The sequence below is a fragment of the Acipenser ruthenus genome, chromosome 26, assembly GCF_902713425.1.
Source record: "Acipenser ruthenus chromosome 26, fAciRut3.2 maternal haplotype, whole genome shotgun sequence".
In the NCBI taxonomy this organism is placed as follows: domain Eukaryota; kingdom Metazoa; phylum Chordata; class Actinopteri; order Acipenseriformes; family Acipenseridae; genus Acipenser; species Acipenser ruthenus.
Genome location: NC_081214.1, coordinates 14,062,596 through 14,088,405, shown reverse-complemented (window position 1 = coordinate 14,088,405; position 25,810 = coordinate 14,062,596). Strand labels below are relative to the sequence as shown.

Here is a 25,810-nt window from a genome sequence, read left to right as displayed (position 1 = left end):
CCTAAATAATTCCGACGTGGAAAGGATGATGGCTGTTAAAATGTTCAAAATGATTTGTGTTAAACACAGACGACAGCTCAGCTATGTTATGCCGTGCTTCCTATTGATCCGAGGTTTAAGTTTCGGTTCAGTGCAGCAAAACTGTAAACAAGTCTCAATTGCTTGTCTTAAACAAAGGGACTGCTGTCAGCTGTATTTTGCAAGTTAGCCCAAAAAAGGAATTGTTGATACTCATGCTTTAGATTATTATAAACATAAAAAGTCAAGATGCAGCATGAAACTGAATGTATGTAAGAGAAGACCCTCTATAAAACAAATAGCTTCCTACTACAACTTGCTAAGAGGTCCCCGAGTAGCTCATCTGGTAAAGGCATGACCGCGTAGTGTACATGATAAGTAATACTGGTGCTCTGTGATCTCATCAGTAGAGCTCCTGGGTGTAAAGAGGTGATTGGCTTGGAGGTGGGATCAGAGGACGCTCACTGACCTTCAGTTCACCTGAGCTATTGTGAGAATTGCTGCGGTGAAGGAACATAACTGGACATTCTAAATAGGGAGTAAAACAGGGGTAGAATAGCTGGGTACTCTACAGGATATAAATAGCTATACATATTTTCATTCCAAAGGAATACTTTATGCTATTTTTATGTTAGAAAAATCCAGATAATTATAATGTGAAAGCACAAATATGTTCAGACTTAATTACATCTAGGATTAGTTGAGATATTACATTAAGGGATTTCATTGAGGGTAGTAAAACTAATGTCAAGGGAAGATTTATTTGGATATAGACATGTTGATACACGGGACTGCTCAGAATAGAAACCATTGCAAACGTATGATTTCACTGCATTAAAAATATCTTGCTGTATTAAACTTGGGTTTGGACAGACTTAACGAAGACAAAAGCAAAGCTTCATTCCAGTAATGTGTATAGAATCCAGAAAACTGCAGAACTGCGCCTATCTGCTCCATGCTGTCCTCCGAATACTGGAACCAACCCCTCCCACACAAGCTCAGACTTGTATTTCTATACCCTGGAGGGGAGGTAAGCTACTGTAATTATTCCAAACTTGTATTAAAGTTTACAAGGCTTTTTCCCACGTCGATACTATAAGGATTTTCATACTTTGTTTCTCTGTGTCTGATCATGCTCGCTTTCTCATTAAATCCCTACACCTTTACTTTGCTTTACTACTCCGGTCTGCCATTTTCCATGGCACTGCACTAAACTTTATATAAATGTATGTAAACAATGAAGTGTATACTAAAATGATTAATTCAATCCATTTTACTGTATTATTATTGTTCTCCTAGAATATGATGAATAAGCATAGAAAATTAAAAAGCTTAAGATGGGAAGCAGAATGTGAAGGTAAAGAAAGCTCCTTCTACAGGTCAGGTATCTGAAGCTGCTGCCAGGAGAAAGAAATCCTGGAGGAAATAAAATCAGATACATCCATCCACAGCATAAAAAGACAGCTCCTAATACCTGTAGCCTACCTGTATGCTTCTTGGATCTCACCCTACACAATGGGCAGGTAGGAGCACATGTTACCCTGCAGCTAAAGTGTGAACCCAGCAAAGGTAAGCAAAGGAAAAGAGAGCGAGTGGTTTTGAGCTATCTGCAGCAGAGAGCTCCTGTGCTTCAGTGATCTCACCGCAAGGCACCAGTGACAATAGAGGGGTCAGTAAGCAGCTAACACCATGGGTAACATGTAGTAGCATGTACCACAGCACCTTCCTCTTCACTGGGACACTTTGTCACAAACAGCTTTGTCTCAGATAAGCAGAGCCATGGATAGAGTGGACTCTACACCATTGATCTATACAGCTGCAAATCTAAATAGCGCCACTGTTAAGATAATTCACAGGGCGGAACAAGGCCACCTGTTGTGATGTTTTAAGACATAAAGTTAGTAACGTATAACATATAAAGAGAAGCTTCGTCCTTCAAAGGCCCTACGCATATAAAGAGGGGTTCTGTCATTGAGGAGACCCAACAAACAGGAGGGGGGTCACCGTCTCTGAGATGACCAGACAAACGAAGAGGGGTCACCGTCTCTGAGATCACCCGACATACGAAGAGGGGTCACCGTCTCTGAGATCACCCGACATACGAAGAGGCTCGCGAACCAGAAAGAAAAACATTGATTAGTAATATTAACACATAAAAGAGGTTCCAACTCTTCAATGGCCCAACATATGCAGTAGGGGGGTTTCATTGCCGAGGATACCCCACATACAGGAGGGGGGCCACCGTCTTTGGGGTGACCTGACATACAAAGCAGGGCACCGTCGTTGAGGTTACCTGACATACGAAGAGGCTCACGAACCAGAAAGAAAACAAGAAGTTAGTAGTTGTTAAAATGTATTGAGTAGGGTGTTCCGCCTCTTCAAAAGCCCAACATTATAGAAGGGGGGTTCTGACGCTAAGGAACCTGACAAACAGGAGAGAGGTCACCGTGTTTGAGGAGACCCGACAAACAAGAGGGGTTCCGCAGCTTGGGGCCCTCACAAAATAGAGGCATCAGAACCTGAAAGAGAAGAAGACAAGGAATCATGCATGCTAGCGGAGGGGTTTGGCCGGGGGTCCCCTCTGACTCATAGAGAACCCTCCTCTATGAGGTAAATGAAGCAGTGCTTAACAAAGGGTTGGAGAAAGTGGAATCACTAATCCCCCAGAGGAGACCGATGCAAAGGCGGTTTGAGATTCTAGAGGAGGAGGAGGGAGGAGGAGCAAACGAAAAAACACAAGACAACTAGGTGAAGGTGACTAAGGGTTAAATAGAATAGATTTAATTGGGGGAAGAAGATGATAGGGCGCAGGGGGCCTAGTACCGCCTCCCGAACCACACATAAAGGTTAACATTTAAAACAGTGCTTGGGTATCAAGGTTATGGGAATCAATACCATCTATTTCTGTATGCAAACATGAGCAAGTGTGTTTACTTATTAAGTCCAGTACAATGCTTCACTTTGTTTACATCAGCACAGTACATTTAGTGTACAGAAACTGTATCACTCTACAGATTGAATAGACTGGTACAGAGACTGTGTGTTTATACAGTATATGAGACATGATAAATATAGCATTTTAGATATATTTATAGACAGACATACCTTACAGTACATTAATATGCTCTGTTACATGTTTGCTTTTTATAACTTTGATAAGAAAAGTCTATTTTTTAATTATCTCAGCAGATGTTGTTTAGATCCTTCACAGTTCATGGGAAAAGTGGATTGGTCTACTTGTTTAGGGCTATATTATCATAGCATTTACTCCATGCTTTACCCATGGGCACACTATGCATTTTCCATACTTTACCATGGTTTGCCATGTTTATTAATATGCTTTACTGTACCCCCCTGTGCTTTACAATGCTTACCTGTGCTTTTCCATGCTTTCAATGTGATCTGTGACAGGACAGCATCACTGGGAATGCTGTTATTTACCAGGAAGAGAGACTCCGACACAGAAAAGCTGCAGTAAAGCGGTAATGTGCACGTTTAATAATAACAAATAAACAAAACACTAAACAGAACAAAACACATTAACAAAATAAAACGGCACAATGGCCAAAACAAAAGGCCTACACAAAACACTCATGAAAAAGCAAGCAAACAAACGGGACAGCACGGAACCAGAAACACATCCCCTCTCTCTAACACCAACATGAACTCGAGCCCTTTCTTCTCACTAACACCCACGATCACCTCATTTATACACATTCCCCACGTGTTTCGACACGGAGAAATGTAACCCCCTCCCTGTCAACCCATTATTCCCCACACCAGCACATATACACGAGCACCGGCAGGGCTTCCACCCTGCCACACTGCCACAGGAACATTTACAAGGGAAGCCTCTTTAAGTAACAGAACTTAGAAACAATTTGAGGGTTTCTATGTGGCCTTGTATTATACCACTTAGCTCTTCCTATAAGGTAAAATGAAAGTTTATTTTAATGCCCATAAGTAAGTAATGAAGTGATTTCAAATGAACTGTCGCATGGTTTTCCAATCAATGTGTTTAATTCAGAGCTGTCCAGTGTTTCAAGCTAAGAGTCATGCCAGTGCCCATTAGGCTCTTAACAAGCCAGAAAATTACAAAACCAAATGGAATAAAATGGAAACATTTCACACTGTAACCTCAAACCATTTTAGTTTGACTAGAACTAAAAAGCCAACTAAAAAGACTACCGTCTGTCCCTGTATTCTGTTCTAACACATAAACAGCCTTAAAAAGGATACTTCAACTAATTCAAGAGCCACATTGTGAAGCACAGTGAGCTGTACTGTATATGGCTAAGAGCCATGCGCTAGAGAGTGCCGCTTTAATTCATAATAAATTAATTTGCAATAATCATTAATCTATCACATCAGCAACCCTGGTTTTGTTCATGATAACACTTACTCTGTTGATGACAAATGTGTTAAATAAGAATAATTAGTGTTTACTTTATATGTGTTTACTTTACTTATTGTAAAGTATTGTAAACTGTTTTTGTAAACTTACTAAACTAACTTATTACAAGTCTTTTCTCTCCCTCATTTATCTCCTGTATGCTCAGTGCTTCAGGCTAGTGACCATGCAAAGACTGCAACGTGCCCAGTTGTTCCCTGTTCAGGCTTGATCAAACCTGATAAACCAGTTTTGGTAACCAGCATTTTCACTTAAGTAATGAGAGGAAAAAAAGAAAACACCAGCACTGAACATCAAACAGTGGTATTCAGAATAGCTCTGCATTCTGCACTGGCTCCCCAGGATATCTCACAAGTGATTTGAACTGCCAGGATTTCTAAATAAGCCTCCCCCCGGAAGTTAGTACATTCCTAAATAAAATAAAGGTGCAGGTTTCTCCAGCAGTTCATTTGTCTGGATAGATTTCAGAACACACGTCTGCAGTGAGGTGCCACAGTAGTGAGGTAGGAAGGACTTTTTCTTTTGGTGAAACAAAGTTGAGTTGATCCGAATGTTTAAACAGTTTTTGAAGTGCACTTTCTAATGGACATAATTGCTATTTAAGAAGTGTAATGATAACTTTTTTTTTTTTTTTGCAGAAGATAACTGGCTTTACCTTTAAGAGTACACACCCATTCAGCATATTGTAATTCTACTTTAGCATCTAATTAGATCTGATTCACAAATAAGGGACAATTGTTTAGTTTAATTGTTAATAAATGGGTATTTACATAGCAACTAAATGTTGTTAATTTTTAATAGTGGTTAGTTAATATATAGCAACCTATTTATAAAATAAATAGAAAGGCCAGTTAAAAACCAAACATGAAGACTCAGGCTATGGATTAAGGGAATTCCATGCAGATTACTGTATGGCATTAAAATGGGGTTTGTTTAAAAATGTTGCTGTTTAGCAAATTATATCAGGTTTTATTCAAGTGTGCTAAATGCATGCTCTAAATATTAGTAAATAGTAACTGCATTGTATTTCCATGTCGGTAATGTACCTGTATTTTGAAGTGTATCCCCCTTTTTTATTAGTTTATGAATATGTTCTTATATATATATATATATATATATATATATATATATATATATATATATATATATATATATATATATATTAACTTACATTATTAAAAAAATGAACAACATGTATTAATGTATTAGAAAGCTATTTGTTAACATGTAATAAACTAAAATAGGTAATGTATACAAAAGTTTGCATTACTGTGGCTTCTTCAAATAGAGGTTTCTTTTTCTGCACTTCTGAACCAGTCCAACAGCTAGAATGACTAAAAAGAACAATAGGTTTCGTGCAGAAGTATTATATGAGAAGTTTGAATTAATAACATCTTATGGGGCCATTTGAATTGTGTAAACAGTGGCAGGTCTAAACTCAGCAGCTTCCTTTTAACTCAGACTTGAAACTAAGTCAAGTAGAAGATTCTAGTAAGTTTTAGCTTGAGCTTTCTTGAAGGGCTTAAAGGACTGACCTACAAAGATGAAAGAAGTGAATCTATTTGGCCTGAAATAAAGAAGAATTAGGGGGGGTGGGCATGATTGAAGTCTTTAACATTTTGAAAGGAGCTGACATAGTTAATGCTTCAAGCGCAGTACAGAAACCAGGACTAGAGTACACAGTTAGAAATGAAGTGGAGATAGAGAGTGGTGAGGGTATGGAATGTGTTACCTAGTCATGTTGTTGAGGCAGAATCACGACTTGACAAAGTTCTGAGATCTGTCAGCTACTAAGAACCAGACAAGTTTAGATGGTGTTTGCCTCCCCCTCACCATCACCTCATATTGTCATCACTAAATCTGTTCCTACATGATGGATAATGCCCCATTAAACAGCTCAGTTTAGGGACCATGTGTTATGAGTGGAAATGCAATGTACCAGTAAAAGGGAAAGTATGAAGCAGGAATTGTTACATTAGATCCGTTTTGACTAAAATGTATTTTGGGTGAGTGAAAGGCAACGTTACCTCAAAGTCTGAGTGCTTTTAATAAATACTGCACATGCTAACGTATGCGGTATGCATTAACTATATATTTACTAAACATGTATTATATAATGTATTCACAATATATTACATAATGTAAAGTGCCTGGACACACACCATATTTTGCATGTGTTCCACCAAACAGATTTGAAGCAAATAAATAAGAAAGGAATGGAATTCCGCAATTTCATTTAAAAATAACTACTATCTTTAAACATAACAGAATATATCAACATTTTGTAAAAATTCAGTGTATATAAAACACTCAAGTACAAAAATAAAAAGCTTTCAACATGCTAAAAGGCTGTTTGCATTACAACAGGCGTTTGGGCTGCTTCTCTGTAGACCTGCTAACACTGTTCTTCTGAAACTGAGACGCTACAAAAACTGCTGCTTCCAATTAAAAATTCATTAATAGCTATGGAATTGTTGCTGAAAATAGAGCTATGAAAGTAAAAAAAAAAAAAAAACACTAATAAACTGGAAATACATTTTTACAATTTCATTCTTTTTTCATATTGGTGGACAGTTTAAATATAAGGTGACTTAAAATATGAACAGCCCATTGTGTCCTTGATTGTTTCTGACCTCTCTTTTTTTTTCTTCTAAATATTAGGCTTAGCCCAGTTATTTTTTATGAGGTATCTGTAACACTTCGGTATCTGCAGAAAGATTGATTAACGACCATATTTGTTCCGTCAAGAATAAACTTATTTACCAAATGAATATCACAGTGTCTAATGTGTTTTTATCTGCTGTACATGGATAAACTCTTGAAGCCTTCTTGTTTTAAATTTAGTGCTGCCTGACCGTCGCAGTCTCCCATTATATGCAATATATAAATATATTGTTTGAAAACACTGCATACGCTTTTAAATATATTAATGTGAATATATTTATTTACAACATATTTTACAATGTATTTTGAATATAGTTTAGAAAAATAAAATGTATAAATGTGAATATGTTGATTTACAAAATACATTTATAGTATATTATAAATATATTTAAGCAACATGTCATGTTTAAGAAAATGTATTATAAATACATTTCAGGTTTAAAAATATATAATTCCATATATTAAAAATATATTTATTTTCCGTATGGGTTAGGTTGAGGGGCACTAAGAAATCCTAAAGATCAAGAATCCAGTCGCTAATTCAACAGTCACAAACACAAATTGCAAGTGGGTGGATTTAAATGTTTTTTTTTTTATTATTTTTTGTTATAGAACACCCAGACTTACTGGTCATGTGTTTCCATTGATTCAGGCTACAATTAGCTGTCCTGGCATTTCTGTGATCCATCTCTATCTACCACTTGCAGTATGTTCACAATTGACCATTGAGACGCCGGGAACCAACGCATTACAAGAAGCTTGATAACATGGCGACTCAAACTGTGCAGCAAGATTGCTCTGAGCATTCTTTACACATTCGATTTGAATATCATGCTTAATTAATATTTCTTCAATGCGTTAAACACCCAGTATGCAGCTTATCTGGAGCGCTAATTATTATAATTAAAACAATTACTTAAATTGCATATGAGGGGCACAGAGATATAAATCGTCCTTAGTTTACATTACTCAAATTGTTTCCTAATTTCGTATTTTCTGCTGGCACGGTCTATTTTAGTTTGGATTTTCTTCATAGTAATATGGAAAGTTGTTCTTTCAGCACCATGAAACCAAACCTGGGAAAGTGATAATCAGTATTATCTTGGTCCGGATCTGGTAGCATTAAAATGATACATCTTCTTGATATGTGGACTGTAATGATAATTATTTTTGACATGTGGGGAAGAAGTAATAATTTGATGTAGGTTTCAAGATGATTAGATCCCTTTCAATGCCCTGTCTGGACACTTTTGTCTTAGTCCAGAACCATTTTTGCTAATTTAAAAAAATATGGGAACTGCTCTAATGACCCATCCTTTTTCATATGTAGACTACAGTAATAATCTGAGGTAGTTTTAAGACGGTCCTTTTTCATATATAGACTATAGTATTAGTAATAATCTGGGGTAGGGTTAAGACAGTCCTTTTTCATATATAGACTATAGTAATAATCTCGGGTAGGTTTAAGACAGTCCTTTTTCATATGCAGACTACAGTAATAATCTGGGGTGGGGTTAAGACGATCGTGTTTGTTTTAGTGGCCGGTCCGTACAGGGAATGATCTTCAGTGCTGTGACTGGATATACTGTACGTACTTTACCCCGATCACAGGGAAAATCAAGAAGCCAATAATGCACTCTTGAGAATGCTGAAATACGTTTGAGTGCTTAGGAAATGTTTTTAAAACTGTCTTACCTTTTAAGGGTTAGTGGATGGAAAAATTAAAAGGTCATCAGTTTCTAGCAAATTGGATTTGGCAAGAGATTGAGGAATTCTCATTAAACTTACTGCAGGAAATGTGACTGGATACCAACATGCAGTGGACTGCAAAAACTTGTGAACAAACGCCACACAAACCATATACTGTGTATGTGCTGTGAAATATTATACAATATTTTATTTAACTCATATTTACAGTCAACCAATTTTATTAGCACTTAGTGTTGGTTCTTTTTATCTGAATCAGTACACTCTTGAAATAGATGGGGTATCACAGCAACACCTGCCTTAACACTGTCAATAGGGTGCAGGGCCACCATGTTTGAATGAATCTAGCGGGCTACGCGATCATTGCTCAATTATTACCTGCCTCTAATTCCTTCAGGAAAGTGAGGGTGTAAAACATTGATATTTCTGAATACATTTCAGGTATCTACACAGAAGGGACAGCCCTTACACACAAGTGAGGAACCCAATACCATTAATTTCAGAAGGGGGTTCTGTATACACAGATCCCAGTACTCTCAATAACTCGGGCTAAAGAAAATAGCATTTCTCTAAATATTAAATAAATATGCAGTGCAGCACATCTACAGCAGCAGGCCTCTGGGATAGGCGTCCCTCGTGGGAACAGTAAAAACCCAGTGGAATCAGAGCAGATTCCCTAGTTAATTAATTTAAGTACCAAGAATGTTATACTTTAATAGCATGAACTGTTTACAGTTGAGAAATAAATGGGGTGGTTCAGTCTTCTTGGAAATCTTTCTGAAACACAGTTTATAGTCATTTCTCAGTTTACATGTACAGATTGTTAAATATTTTTGCAAGAGTACCGCAAGGATTATTACAGAATGCATATTTCTACTGTGAAATGGAGCAAAAGACAAACTATAACATGGCTCTCCCCTTTAAAGAGTGATTCTTCACTTTAAAATTGGGAGATCTGTTAAAAGCACTATCACTTAGGACAATACATGAGATGGCTGGTATTAATACCATAACAACAGCCATTATCCCAACGTGGTCGGTCAGTCTGTATCTTTCTGCTGGCCCTTGTCAGTGTCAGTCGCTCACTATCTATCTTTCTTTTTATTTTGTGTTTGTAATGTAGGCGGAACCCATCTTCCAAAGTAGTGTCAGATTGGTAGTTTATACTGTATGCTGTCAGGACCAGTACTTGATGTGGGCTTACACAACAAAAGGTTCACTTGTGGTTTTGACACTTGTGGTTTACCTTTTCAGGAAATATTTGTTTCTCTTGTTTTGAGAGGCTCCTTTGATGGTGTTGGTGATCCATCCAGAAGTTGAACACAGCTGGTTTCACACACCCTGATCAGCACTAATCTGGGTCTACATAGTGTTACAAACGGTCAGGTACAGTAAGTAGCACAAGACTAGTAGTATCAGTTATTAAATCTGAACAAAACTAATAGGCACCTTCATAGCATTTACAGTACTACTGTAAAAAGCTGCGTTCCTGCATTGCTGTTTATTATTATTATTATTATTATTATTATTATTATTATTATTATTATTATTATTATGTAATTATTTAGCAGACGCTTTTTTCTAAAGCGACTTACAGAAAATTAAACAAAGTATAAAAATATATAAATTACAGGCAATACAAATGCAAAACAAACACATATATACAACATATACAAAATAAATATAAATAAAGGAAAATACAAAAAGATACATAAATAGGAATTTATAAATAAAGATTAAATAAGTGGGTTGTGAATGGAAATATCAAAACAATTATCCCAATCTAAATCATATATTACACAGGTTATAGCAGGTAAAGCAATACGTTTATTGTAAACAATAATGTAGTGCGTTGTGTAACCATTTAGGACAGTAATATTATCAAATACACCACACACTACCTGCCAACAATAATTATTTTTCTTGTGCGTATAAGTAGCTGGTGAGGGTTTTTTTTAGTAAAGATGCTGTATGCTGTACATCTATTATGGGAAATCGCCAGACTGAGCCAAAACACCCCCAGAATTCCACAACATTAACACAGGCAAGTCAGAGGTTAGAGAAAAACTTCATTACTGGTAAAAGAGGTTGCTTCACCGTTTACGTCAATGGCTTGCATCAATTATTGTATTAGTTGCGAATCCCTTGAAAAAGTCTTTAAAATCATACTAACATTATTTGTCTAGGTCATGCCTCATATGGAAAAATACAAGATACTGTAAAAAGCCATCACAATGAGCATTTGTACCTTCAGACAGTTTCTCACCCTGTGCATTACACAGCACCTACCCTCAAACCCATTCTGAATCACATGTAGGTTTACACCACAAATAGAGGAAACACTTCCCTAGAGTCAGGTCCCATTGAGCTAGAAATACCCAAGTGCCTTTATTTAATAATGGGAACGGAAAACTACAAACCACATCCACGATGACATCACCTCAAGCACTGCCCCACACGACCACTTAGTTAAGCAACCTTGGAAAGTCCTCTCATACTGTACGTGTTCACATGCATTCTATACAGTGCATCAATTATCAACAGATGCCAGCTTTACAGAGCGGAGTTCAAATGAGTCAACTCGGGCCACACAGGAATTGAGTGTGGGGCTCAGACTAGCTACCAGCGGAAGTGACTACAATTCTGTCTCTTTGTGCTTATTCCTGCTTGTGACAAATTGTATAAACTCCTAATAACTGTTGCTCTGCTACTGAATTGATATAATTCTCCTGTATCAAAATCTACAGAAAGATTTAAAAAATAATTCAAATTTGACTTTGTGTTTATTCCCCTTTGATCCATTTTGTTGAGACTGTAAATTGAAATATTCTTCTGATAAGCTCATCGCTGACTTATAAAACCTGAGTACAACGGGAATGAAAAGGCTGCAGAGATGTTGCTTGGGTTACACTTTATTCACAGTGCAGAAACTTAGAAAAGAGCTGGGGAAATGTTCCCCCATATTTTACTTTCACACACACTTTTAAATCGATATAAAAAGGTAGGCATTGATTGTTATTGACACATCTACAGCTATTGCATCGCCCTATAGAAGAATAACTCATTTTCATATAAACTTGAATGAAACCTGCTGAATAATGCTACATTAACATACTGAATTACATACCGCTTTGTAGTTTTCCATATACTTCACGAAAAACTATCAACGATTGAAAAATGTGACATTTTGAAATCTAACATGAAATACTGTACTACTATTATGGCTTCCGGTAGACTTTTGCGATACCATTTTGATTACATGGTGTTAAATAAAAGATCTAAATTATATTCTTAAAGTTTTTATTATTATTATTATTATTATTATTATTATTATTATTATTATTATTATTATTATTATTATTATTATGTCTAAATTCTAAAATTCTAGGCGATGCAAAACTTTTGGCTGTAATTTGGAGTTAATAAAATTTGTCACCAGCACGTAGTGTACAAACTCTAGCACCAATACCCGGTATGAGATCACAGCACCTGTGTCATGTGTCTTTCTGACAACCTGACACACCCTAAACCAAACATAAGCAGAGTACAACTTCCCCACCGCTGCACCAATGAGAACGTTTGAAGCTGGACAGGATTACTTCTTTACCAGAGGTTCTGCTCCTCAAGGGGTGAGAACTGCAAAGAATCAGAGTCTCCGACACGCCTCAATCAATGACATGACAGCCACTCCCTCGGGGCTGGGGTGTGGTAACAGACTAATCAGCTGAGGTGAACCGTAAACCTGGAGAACACACAGGTACAGAGCAACACACCTCACTGCCTCACTCTCCTTCAGACAACACAATCCTGCTAAAACCGTCACACAACTTTAACTAGGAGTTCATTCAACTTTCTTTTTAGGGTTTTTATCTTCCACACTTTTCACCTTTGCAAGTCTGAGAGGTAAATGGAGTTTTACTATCTTGTTTCACTTTGTGTAGCCTTTACTGTAGTTAATGGCTGTTCCCTGTTCCCTAGTTCCTTGTGCTGCATTTTCGAGATTGCATTGAAGTTGCTGTTGAAGGTAATGACATATGTTCTTCCTAGCAGGTTTAAACTTGTTGTATTTGGCAGGTGTGTTCACCTAAAGGGAGTACCGAGGTTGTGGTGTGTCACATTGCAGCAGTGTGTACAGTCAACGTATAATTTAATGATTTAATTTAAAGTTTCTACACTTTTGTGGTTGTATACTGATGTTTTGCAATGATTTTAAAACTATACATGTATATTATTCCTGTTGAAATTGCATATAGTTTTCAAATCCTTCATTCAAATGCATTTAGCTAAACAACTGAGCGGGGGTGGGCACACCAGTATGTTCAGTTTCATTGTGCTTTAGGAATTTCAGTAATGTGAATACTGTGTGTGTATGGTGAGGAAGGGAGTGGGCTCACCTCTACTTGCATTGGACTCTGCATTAACCTCCACACACCCCCAAAAATACAAATAATTCAAAAGAGCAGTGACGAGGTAATGATGAGATTTTACATCTATGTGACGTTACCAAGGAATTTATATTTCAAAATTGAAAGAATACATTTTTAGGTAAGAATCAGGGTAACGTGGACAGATTTTTTTTTTTTTTTAATTTAGGTTATAATTTGATACCTTTCAAAATACATTAACTACACTGTTACTCTGCTGTGCATTTCTTACTTTATTTAATACAGAAACTAACAACAAAATGAATGTAAGTGCATGAAGTAAATATTAGTAAACTGAAGTGTAAGTTTAACATCATGTAATCAAATAATGATATTGCAGAAGTCTATCAGAAGACATAATCGGAGTACAGTATTTCGAAATGTCACATTTTCCAATTTTTGCCAGTTTTTCATTAAGTATATGGAAAACTACGAAGCGGTATGCAATTCAACATGTCAACATTATTCAGCAGGTTTCATTCGACTTTATGAAGTAAAATGAGTTAATTCTATAGTGTGATGCTAATCTTTTGGCCATAGCTATATATGCTAGTGTGTCTACTGTTTTCAAAAGTTGTGAATTTATGTTGGTATAAATAGGGATTTTTATGATTTGAGTGGGCCAAATCAGTGAAAATAAAGAAATGATAACTTGCAAAACCCGAGCATTTTTCATATCAAAACCAAAAAAAAGGCCTAGTTACTGTCTCTTACAGCGGTCTGAAAGATGGCATTTGCTACAGTAATTGTCACCAGGAAAACCGCCTCATGAAGATGCACACATTGTCCTGACCTGTGGGGTTTATACTGCAGTTTCATGAGAAACGTCCTGACTCACTGGAAAGCAAGCATTTACAGAGGAAACATACAGGATTTCCCGTTCGTGCTCCCAGTCCATCCACTACACATCACAGTTCATAGGCTGCAGCAGGTATTGCCACAAAACATCCAGATATCAATCTGGAAAGAGCATGCATTAACCAGGTTTAATATGGAGTTGAAGGGTGACAGTATGCAGAGCTGACACTCTTTAGAGACTCACCAATGCAGTGTAACAGTAGAGCGTTTTCCATGACTGCAGCCTATGTAGATCCCATGCTTTTTCCTCATGCTTCCCTATTCTTAATGAGTTTAATGAGTTAAACAGTCCTGAAAGAGTGATGGTTTCAATGGGATTTGAATGTGAATCTGATTCCTCTGAGGTACTGCAGAGCGGAATGGCATTCCACAGGAAAGGAGCAGCAATAGAGCAGACTGCCGTATACCAAGCATTGCAAGGTTCAGTAGAGCACTGTAAAGCATGGTAAAGAGTGCTGTAGCAGAGGAAGAGCATAGTACACTGCAAATGTACCTTGGTAAAGTGGACACACAGACATGCTTCTGTGTTTCTGTAGCCAGCCATTGACACATTATAGTGTCATTGGCATATGGGCACCTATTGGTTCGCTTCCTCCATTATAGAGGAGAGTATATTAAATATACTGTATTATAATGACTAATTACTGTAGTGGGAGTAGTACTCATATTTAAATACTACAAATAAATACTATAGCACACAATTCATAATGTGTTTATGGTACATTCTGATTAGATTTTGTTTGCTTTGCTCTGCAACTGAACATTGTTTTGCAGTCGTTTCAGTGGTAATATTCTCAAAGGGAAGCAGCTGTTTTAAACATATCCGTAATGCTGGTCTACAACTTTGGCATCTCTTGCATCCCATTAAAAAGAATAATAATAATAAAATATTCCATGTCAGAAAAAGTTATATATAAAAAAGCACAGCACATCTGTTAACAACATCTGTACTCAATCCAAACAAATCAAATAACGTAATGGAGCAGTCCTCCTGTCTTCCAAACCTATTATCCTTGCCATGACTTTTCTAGACTGTATCACATACACGTACAATGCTTTACCAAGTATTTGCCGTGCTATGCTGTTACCACGGTAAAGCAGCAAACTACCAAAGGGGATACACGACTGAACCTGTGGGGGTACACGACTGAACCTGTGGGGGTACACGACTGAACCTGTGGGGGGCACACGACTGAACCGGCATCATTTGGGACTGGAAAATTGTGCCGGATTAGACAGTGTGCTGGATTACAGAGTTACTGTAAAAAATGTAATACTGCACCTAAAAAAGAAAATAACGTTATTATTGTACATGCAAGGCACTATTTTCCTCGTGACTAAAGTTATGTTTTTTTTTGGAAATGGTAGACTGACTTATAGCCCAGTTATCGCCGATGAACCTTTGATATGGAGGATATTTTATATTTTTAAAAAATAAATAAATAAATAAATAAATAAATCAACAAACAAACAAACATTTATTTATTTATTTATTTATTTATTTATTTAGACATTTATTTATTTATAAATTTTTTTCCATTATGGCATAAAATATCCTCCATAATTTGAAAGCCCCCATAGAATCTTAGCGCAGTGGTTATCTTCTCTGCCACAGGAACGGCAAAGCTGCGCATTGTGGAGTTCTCCCGATCCTCTGATAACTCCTCACATCAATCTAATATTGCTTGTGTATTCTGTCGAAAACGACTAATAATCTGATCACCTGTTAAAAAAATGAATACGGGTTCTGCATAATCTAGCAAAAGCATACCTTCTCCTTATTCTCCTTCTCTCTGCCTGCACCGCAACCACTTCGAAAAAAAAAATCTGCCATTCTCGCTTTCAAAAGGGTAGTGAATCTTTTAAACAATAGCGACTGAAGTTACACCAAGTAGAAGCAGGTGTAACTCGGAAAGTCCTAAAAGCCTAATAAATGCACGTAGGGGTATGTCAGCTAATTTAACTTGCTGTGAATAACTAAGAATAGACCAACAACTACATCCCACGAAGCACCTAAACTTAAACCCCCTTCACACTGGCATGCTCTACGGGGTCAGAACCTACCCAGGTCGGGACCTGGTGTCATGCGGGTCGGGTACATAATTTCACACTGCTTTTGATAAAGCAGGGTTGACCTGGGTGACAGACGCAAGTGCCGGAAGCAGCTTGTTTTTACGGACGCTTCCATCCACATAACAAGTCACCCGTCTAAAAGGCTAAAAAGTTCATGCACGCTTAAATCCCTTAGTCACACACGAAAATAGTGCCCACACAATATAATAAACACAATAATGCCTCAGCAAACTAATTTAAACACAACAATACCTCAACATAATCTTTACCTGTTATTAACAGGAGCCTGTTTAAACCATTCCCAGGCACAAAAAGACTTTTCACTAGTTTGTACTGTACCTGCATGCCGGGTTCATGTGCTTTTTTGCTGGCATTCAGCTTTCCTCTGTGTTGCTTTTTAAGTAGGCATCTTTTCAGAATGTCTGAAACGGTTTGCCTTGCGGATTTGAATTTTTCTCTTCGCTCTTTTTGATAGCTTATTGTGTGGACATTTAGACATTTGTTTGCTGTTCAACGGTTGCACAATTCAGAATGGCGCCGGTGAAACATGTGAGCATATATGCAACGTCTTGCTTTTGTATTTGTTTTGTTTTTTATATTAGTTTTAAAACTTTGTGGGAAAAAAATCACATGACTTGGTAACCGGATTGCACAGTCAGATTTACATTGATTTTTGGCTGAAGAAACTTAAAAATGATGATGGATTCCAGAATAGGTTCAGTATTGTAGAGGGCATCACATCATTCATTTTAATAGGGATTTGGTCGGGACCCAAAAATCATGCAGGATTTCACAGAATTCTGGTATGTAGAGGGGCTGGATTTGCTGCATAACATATTCACAATATTAGAACTGCATGTAGTTGTGCAAAATCAAAAGGGTTCTTTTATTTTTGAAAGACATTGTAGTGTGGGAGATAGGGGTTCAAAGACTCCACAAATACCCAATCAGTGCTTTTCCACTGACTCAATGTCCATGTAATCATGTGACCTCAAACTGGAAGTGCAGGTAGCAGATAACCTCAAGGACTGACAAGTCCTTTATTTATTAATAACTGCCACGAAAGCAAAGTGTGGTACATATTAAGATTTTCTGGAATTAATTTAATCACTAAAAACATGTGATCGTTCCCAAAAACTTAATCAAGCGTATTCCTTCCTATATGATATGTCACAGTTCCTGTCTCCACACATTCCAACAACTCTCAGTAAGCTCCCACTCCTTTCTCAATCTGGCTATCATATTTTTTTTGCAGCTGTTCCATGATCTGAGCGATGTCTTCATCTGCAGAACCCTACAAGAACCAGAGGTACTGGGAGCTGAAGCAACAATGCAAAGAACGCAAGCAGCTTTTCGAAGACCCAGAGTTCCCTGCTACCATTGAGTCGTTATTCTACAAGAACTCCCCCCCTGGGATTGTGGAATGGAAGAGGCCAAAGGTAATGTGCATTTATATGGAATAATGAAGCCGCAGAGCCCGGTTACCGAAGGGATATTACACGCTGCCAGTATTAACACAAGCCGAAGGCACTGTAATCGTTCTCAAGGTAATCAGGTGATGTTGCTCAGGTATTTCATTTATGCAACGTTTTCGATGTAAAAGATTGTGGTTTCTTTTATCTACGGTTTTTAGACATGACTGATCTAGTGGGCTTAGTGGTAATTGGTCCAGCGCAGGTACAGTAGTCTCCTCAGGTTGAAGTAGACAGCGCTGCAAGGATACAGTGCCTTGCATAAGTATTCACCCCCCTTGGACTTTTCCACATTTTGTAGTGTTACAACCTGGAATTAAAATGGATTTAATTAGGATTTTTGTCACTGATCTACACAAAATAGTCCATAATGTCGAAGTGGGGAAAAAAATCTACATATTTTTCAAAATTATATTACAAATAAAAAACTGAAAAGTCTTGATTGCATAAGTATTCACCACCTTTGCTGTGACACCCCTAAATAAGCTCTGGTGCAACCAATTGCCTTCAGAAGTCACATAATTAGTTGAATGGAGTCCACCTGTGTGCATTTAAAGTGTCACATAATCTCAGATTAAATACACCTGTTTCTGGAAGGCCCCAGAGTTTGTTAGAAAGCATATCTAAACAAACAGCATCATGAAAAACAAGTCTAGGATAAAGTTCTGGAGAAGCACCAATCAGGGTTGGGTTATAAAAAAATATGCCAAACTTTGAACATCCCCCGGAGCACCGTTAAATCCATTATTAAAAAATGGAAAGAATATGGCACAACCGCGACTCTGCCTAGAGAAGGCCGTCCACCAAAACTCAGTGACCAGGTAAGGAGGGCATTAGTCAGAGAAGCAACCAAGAGGCCAATGGTAACTCTGAAGGAGCTGGAGAGATCCACAGCTGAGATGGGAGAAACCGTCCATGGGACAACTATAACCCGGACGCTCCACAAAGCTGGGCTTTATGGAAGAGTGGTGAGAAGAAAGCCATTGCTGAAAAAAACCCATATCAAATCCCGTTTGGATTTTGCCAAAAGGCATGTGGGAGACACAGCAAACATGTGGAAAAAGGTTCTCTGGTCTGATGAGACCAAAATTGAACTTTTTGGCTTTAGTGCAAAACGCTCTGTGTGGTGCAAAGCCAACACTGCTCATCACCCTGAGAACACCATCCCCACGGTGAAGCATGGTGGTGGCAGCATCATGTTATGGGGATGCTTTTCATCGGCAGGGACTGGGAAACTGGTCAGGATTGAAGGCAAGATGGATGGCGCCAAATACAGGGAAATTCTAGAGGAAAACCTGTTTCAGTCTGCAAGGGAGCTGGGACTGGGGCGGAGGTTCACCTTCCAGCAGCACAATGACCCTAAACACACAGCCAAAGCTCCATTGGAGTGGTTTATAAACAAGAACCTGAATGTCTTAGAATGGCCCAGTCAAAGCCCAGACCTCAATCCGATTGAGAATATGTGGCAAGACTTGAAAATTGCTGTTCACCAACGGTCCCCATCCAACTTGACAGAGCTTGAGCAATTTTGCCAAGAAGAATGGGCAAAAATCGCAGGATCCAGATGTGCAAAGCTGGTAGAGACTTACCCAAAAAGACTCACAGGTGTAATTGCTGCCAAAGGTGCTTCTACCAAGTATTGACTCAGGGGGGTGAATACTTATGCAACCAACAAATGTATTTTTTTTTGTTTAATTAACTTTTGTGTCACAATAAAAAATATTTTGCACCTTCAAAGTGTTAAGTATGTTGTGTAATTCAAATGGTAACAATCCCAATTAAATCCATTTTAATTCCAGGTTGTAACACTACAAAATGTGGAAAAGTCCAAGGGGGGTGAATACTTATGCAAGGCACTGTACTGGACTTAACAAAACCAAGATGTGTCTTATTAATTGTTTGGTTTAACCATGGAGTAACACAGTTTAAACAATTATCTGAGATGCATAGTTTTGGTCTATTTTATTTTTTCTGTACAGGATGTTCAGATACATGTTGGTGCTTTACTGAGAATGGAATTCTGAAGTGAGCTTGATGGAACTTTTTTTTTTTTTTAACAATATTGATGCGTCTAGTGTAATGTGGCTCTAGTAGCAAGAGCAAGGTTGTTGTAATGTAATTAGTTTTTAAATAAACTGATAATTCACTGGCAACAATAAAACACTCAACAGTCAATTTAGCTCCATGCACACAAGCTTCCTCCCTCCTTGAAGCATTCAGCCGTCCCTCCATTTCCCTTCAAAGGGATATGAATGCCACATGATTCTTTTTTTCCTTCTATTTACATTGCGGGTGGTTTATCTACCATTAAGTTATTATTTTATGGATACTGTGTTATGGAAATATCACTTTTATAACTGTATTGTACCTGTCTTTATACAATACCACATTTCAATCCTAATTAAAGTGACATCTGGTACTTTCCTGCCAGGAAATATGTTACACCTGCACTTCCTAGGTCATTTCGTCTCAACAGTGTCTTCAGGGTCACGCATCTGACGGACTACATAGCATGACCCTCATTAGGGGAAACAGCTGGTTGGTTACTGAAAGTGGGGACAGTTTCATCCTCCAGGTGAAATGACCATGAAAGCGCAACACTAAGCTGGCAAACAGATGTATTGAGTCTAGTTGTGAGAGAAGCTCTCCTGGCACCTTCCATTAGCATCATAAGTCATAAACACTATTCAATCACGTCGAGTGGAATGTGATTATTTATTAAATTGTGGGAAAGAAGGGCGCAGTGGGATTCGGAGGCCCCTCTGGAATAATTCAGAACTCTTGAAGATTTTGTTCTTAATCCCACTTGTGGATGTACTGTATCACAGAAGAATGTTAAAGAGTGGGAAAATATTTGGAAAAGAACCATCTTTGAGCCCCACACTGTGAGCAGTGAACAGGGAGGGCAAAGACTTCATCCTGGGGGATGGAGCAGCCACCCAGTCTGACATTTGGGGATATAAACCAAAAATCTACACCGTTCCAGAGACACTTTTACAAAATAACAGCATTGTTGAGTGCCAGCACCCTTTGCATTTGAACATTATTGCAACAGCATGCGGAAGAATTTATGCTTATAATACTGTTAGTTTAGTCTCTACATCTTCATCAGAGTAGATAGTTTCCCTTTGAATTGTTTTTCTTGAGAAATATTTTATGGCAGTTGAGCTTTGTATGTAAACTGATTTGTAACAAATATCCAAATATTCAGAACATGTTTTATGTGAAAAAGTCTGCATAACAAGTGAATAATAATATGAATGATTCCATGGCATAAAACACTATAGGGAGGGCATGCATATTGGGAGAACAGACAGAATTACTGTATGTAAACTATGGATCGCAGACAGCAAAGAAAGATTATGTAAGTTATTCTTACAGCAAATGTGATACTGGAAAACGTTCCTACAGATTGTTGCTAACTAGCATTTTTTTTTTTTTATTACAAACTAAGATGTCTTTGTTCAAATAATAAATTGTGCAGTGAGAGCCAAACTCTGTCTAAGGTCTCTAGTACGCACATTTGGCACTTCTTTGTAAATAATAAAGTGTTCCCTTTTTCTACTCCCTAAAAAGAAATTATTTTTTAGTCTGTCTAGCCAAACTGGCAATGCTGGTAAATTAAATGTGACTGTTAGCTAGGGTCAGGAACAGGGTATTGATTTAGCCAGACAAATATGTATTGCCCCTGGAGGAATGAATGCTTTTCTCTTTTTGTTGAAAGTCGTTTCAGGAGTGATGATAAGCAGGTTTGTCAGAGGAGTGTTGAAGGGTCTTGAATGTCTGTACTCAGACAGGGCCCAACACTTCAACATGCACAGTTAAACAAACCCCTAGGAGAATCCCCTTCCAAGAACATGACAGCCCAGAAACTCCACATGCTCAAATTTAAAGGCACTTTACAATGATGAATTACGAGAAAGAATTCCCTTCCACTCCCCCTGTCTGATGAGATGTTTACTCAAGGTCCTGTGGACACTGGTGTTAAACTGCCTGGTTCCCATCCTATACAATCTTAAACTGGGTCTTTTAAGTATAAGTGAAACAAACGTTTGTCTGTGGCTCCATATACCAAGCTTGGTCTGGCAGTGGTTAATCATCATGGTTATTCAGTGCTGAGCATGTTAATACTATAGTTCATGAAATGAATGGTCTTCTCTTATTGACAGCTCACTTCACGGCCACACTTCTCTGACTCTCCCTTCTCCGCCTACCTCAATCATGTGATCCCAACCCAATCACACATGCCACCGCTCTAACAATCCTCATGTTCAGTGAAACGTGACTGCAAACAGGGACTCATTCAGCAGGGGATTCCACTCAATTATTAACATGACGGTGCACACCCAGGCTGGATGAAGTATTCCTACAGCAACCACATCTGACAACCTTATCCCTCGTTGAGAACTTGTTACAGCCGTGCTGCCCAAACGCACATCTGAAAACAATATAGAGGGTATCCCCCTGTCACTTTACAGAGCAAAGCAAAATGTTGACTTGTAATTTGGAAATAAGAGGTATGTGTTAACAATGCCAGGCTGCATGGGGTCCTACTGTACAGCACTTTTACCCAAGCACACTGCCTCTGTTTGAACGTGTAAACAGATTTACAGTGTGTGGAGAGGATGAGGGAGCTCTTGGCTCTGTTTAGCCTCCTGTTCCAGGCCATGTGTCTGCAGCATTAATAACTCCAGAGCTTTGCTGTTGTAGTTGTAAATCTTGCTGTTCAAATATAAATGTGTGGCAGGTGTTTTTCTACAATACCAAGGACTTTAGACTTTTTACAAATTACAACTTTTCACTTTAGAGCTTTGAAATTCAAATAAATAAGTACAAACCATTTCCCAACAGCTCCCCAGTCTTTTGCTAGACTAGAGTAGAATTTGCAATAACATTAATCTGTTGACAGATAGTGGGCTGAAGAGACAGTCCCAAAGACAAATACATACATAGCAGAAATACAAGAGCTTGCGTGCCTCTTTACCCCACCCCTTTGTGAATCTGAAATGTAAACTCATGACCAGATTCTAAATGCATAAGCACACCTCCCAGTATCTGCTAAATCACATATTGACTTTTTAAATCTGATGTTCAGGACACCAAGTCAATTATTACATGCAGAAACGATTTGTTCATAAGTTTCTTAAAATATTAGCAAAATATAAAAAAGTATGGATTTTATTAGAGTATTTTACAGCACTGTAAAATCTTTCTGGATTTTATCAACCACATGTTTTAAGGGATAGACCGCGGATAGGTGGTTGATGCGATCCAGGGTAATGATAAGGACTGGATATGTAGAAGGTGTGCAGCAGGTTTTTTTTTTTTATAGTACAATGTTAAGCATGCCTTCTTTTAATCACATACAAAGAGAAATGAAAGCGTATGTTATATTGATGTTTTGTCCTACATTGTTATAGACCTCCTGATGATTGCTTTGGTACTGTAGGTTCAGTTTCTAACATTATTATCCATTATCCATTTGTCTGTGGAGCCATATACCAAGCATGGTCTGGCAATGGTTAACCATCATGGTGGTGCAATGCTGACCGTGTTAATACCGTAGTTCTTGAAACAAACATGGTGTAACCTAATTTAAACATGATACACATATCTGGGAAAACAGCAGGTAGAAATGGTGTTTTTCTCTAAAGCAAGTTGGCTGCTTTTCATCACTAATAAGTCTTAATAGCGGAATGACCCACAACCCCCCCAAGTTGTTTTCTTTGTACAGCACTGCACTGTGTTATTAATCGTACTGTTGCATTCTCCTGCAAAAACATTCAGAGCATAGACGCAGGACCATTAATCATCATTTACACAAACAGGTCATGATTCCTCAAGCTGTGTATGTGACAATACAAATTAAACTGGAAAGCTTCCAGCTGAATGGTTATCCCTGTCTATAAACCTACATAAGGCATGTAAAGCAAGTAGCTTTCTGATGTCTTTTGTGATTTTTGCAAGAACTTGAAGTGGTCCAGTACTAAGTCATTTTTTTTCTATCTGTCTGTGACAGGAAAATTCCATCTGCCTAGGACTCAACAGACTTCCTCATTCTGTTCAGATCATGTGAGGAGGGACACTGTGACCAGCACAATAGAAAATACGAAATAAAAGTTAAACATGCTGTTTAAAACAGCTTCATAGGGGTTCATAAAGTACTATTGTCCTTTTTGTGAGAATGGCAGTAAATGATAAACTCAACCCCTGAGGGTTTGTGTGGTGTGCAGCCATCATCACTAACTATGGTCCTCAGCTGGGAATTCATTTTTTGGAGTAAAAACACAACAACATACATTTGACCCAGACTGGTATGGTAAATGTAATAGTTCCCTTGTGAAATTAGTTTAGATCATTTGGTTCTTTTTTTTTTGGCAGTCTTTAGTTTTTTTGAAGTTCTGAGATTAAATGTGTGAACATAAAACATTCCAAGAGGTTAAGGTTATAAAGACTGACAGGATTTTGGCAGGTAACTCTAAAGATAATCTGAAATGGACCTCTGCCCTTTTAGTTGTGGCTCTGATAACAAGGGAGGCTTAGATGTTTGGCAGCACCAATGGTTCACCTCTATTCTGGATGATTTCCATTCAAACTCACTTCAAACTGTCAGCAAGGAAGTGGAGTATCACATTAATAGACCGCATCACTCACTAAACGATATTCAAATATAGCAAGCTGTGACTGCCCAGTTGACAGTTATTAATAAAAACCGTGGCTATTATGCTTCGGCAACCACTTTTTCACATAGCTTTTATGTTTTGCAGTTTTACTTAAATAAAATAAATAAAAGAAGAAGAAGAACAATGGGGCCTTTTTTGTGCTCATCTCATCAAGCTGAAAAGAGAGACAGGAGAGAGTGCCCCTCAATCCCAAACTGAACACCCACTGCCTGCCATAAAGTCCTGGGCCTCTCTCCAGCAGAGATCCCTGTATGTGTCAAATATTCTGTGGTTTTAATGCTGTGGACTAATGGTTAGAACACCAAGCAGGATTTGAACCCAGATCTCCAGTTGTGAATCAGCCCACAGCTCTACAGAGTCCCCCTAAAACAGTGTTTATACAAAATCTGAAAGCATTAATCAAAACCTTTTTTTTCTAACCTAAACTGTATTTCTTTAAAATTATTGAAGAATTGGCATGTGCTACATTACAGACACCTGATTAGATGCATTTCTGAATAGAATATTCCTTATTCACACTGCAGCATGTACATGGCACATTACAGACAACACTGCAGCACCCAGCTGTATGCCTGTGGCAAAGTGCCCCGCCCCTGTGTGCATTTGTGTGATCTATGTGTATGTATGCGTGCGTGTGTAAATGTTGGTGTATAGATTGGTACACGGGATATAAACGGGTCTGTGTTTCACGTGTGTTTAAAGTGTAGATTTGTATTTAGGCACGAGGAGAGCACAAATCACTTCACGTGCTGGTTAAATGTAATATGTGAGCACGGGGTTGCACAGAATTAATTCACGTGCTGGGATTCAAGTGAATAATTAATTAGTAATTGAATCCCAGCACAACAGTATAAATAGGCACATTTTTAGGCAGTCAGGGTTAGGTGTTCAGAGAGTGGAGAACGGGTGAGAGAGGAGTAAAATCGTAAGCGTAATTATAAATATAATAAGTGTATTCTCACCGTGTTTGTTCGTCTCCGTTTCACCTGTGTGTTAGTGTCTAGTCGTTTTGTCTGTCTGTTTATTTTGGCGTCAAGTGCCGTGTCCTGTTTTGTGCTGTTTACAACCGTTTTATTTGTTAAATAAACGCTGAGTGCAGCCATTGCACTCAGCTCATCACAACCACTGTCTTTGTTTGAATTCCTGTCTGGTCTGACGCCACCCACTCTGGCCGTCTTTGTGACACGTGGTGTCTTCGTGGGATAGCCGCGCCTCCAAGCGTCAGACCAGGAGGGGTTTTGTTTAAAAAAAAAAAAAAGAAAAAAATATAATGGCAGAAGACGCCACAAAATGGCGGGACTGGTTCCTGGAGAATGCTGGGCTGGAGGCCCAGTCTCTGCCCATAGTCGTCCAGGCCCTGTGGATGATGGACAGTGAGAGATGGGAGGCCTATCAGCAGGAACACACCCCAAACACCTTGGAGGAAGGTGTGGAGTTTGTCCTCAGCTACCTGGAGGCAACCATAAATGGAACAGCAGCCCAGGTAGCAGGACCACCAGC

General features: G+C 38.3%; 1 protein-coding gene across 5 annotated transcripts in view; it reads left to right on the top strand.

The window, feature by feature from the left end:
- The first annotated feature begins 4,798 nt into the window (after positions 1-4,798).
- Positions 4,799-25,810, top strand: part of LOC117430306 (calpain-5-like) — a 38,454-nt gene continuing 17,442 nt past the window's right edge. For 3 of the 5 annotated variants that reach the window (XR_009308958.1, XR_009308959.1, XM_059001230.1), the window contains exons 1-2: positions 4,799-4,932; positions 17,411-17,594. Coding sequence is in view for 3 of the 5 variants with exons in the window: in XM_059001230.1 (XP_058857213.1) it covers positions 17,430-17,594 (165 nt within the window). In the remaining 2 variants the exon portion in view is untranslated. The other 2 variants (XM_059001232.1, XM_059001231.1) reach the window with 2 other exon arrangements.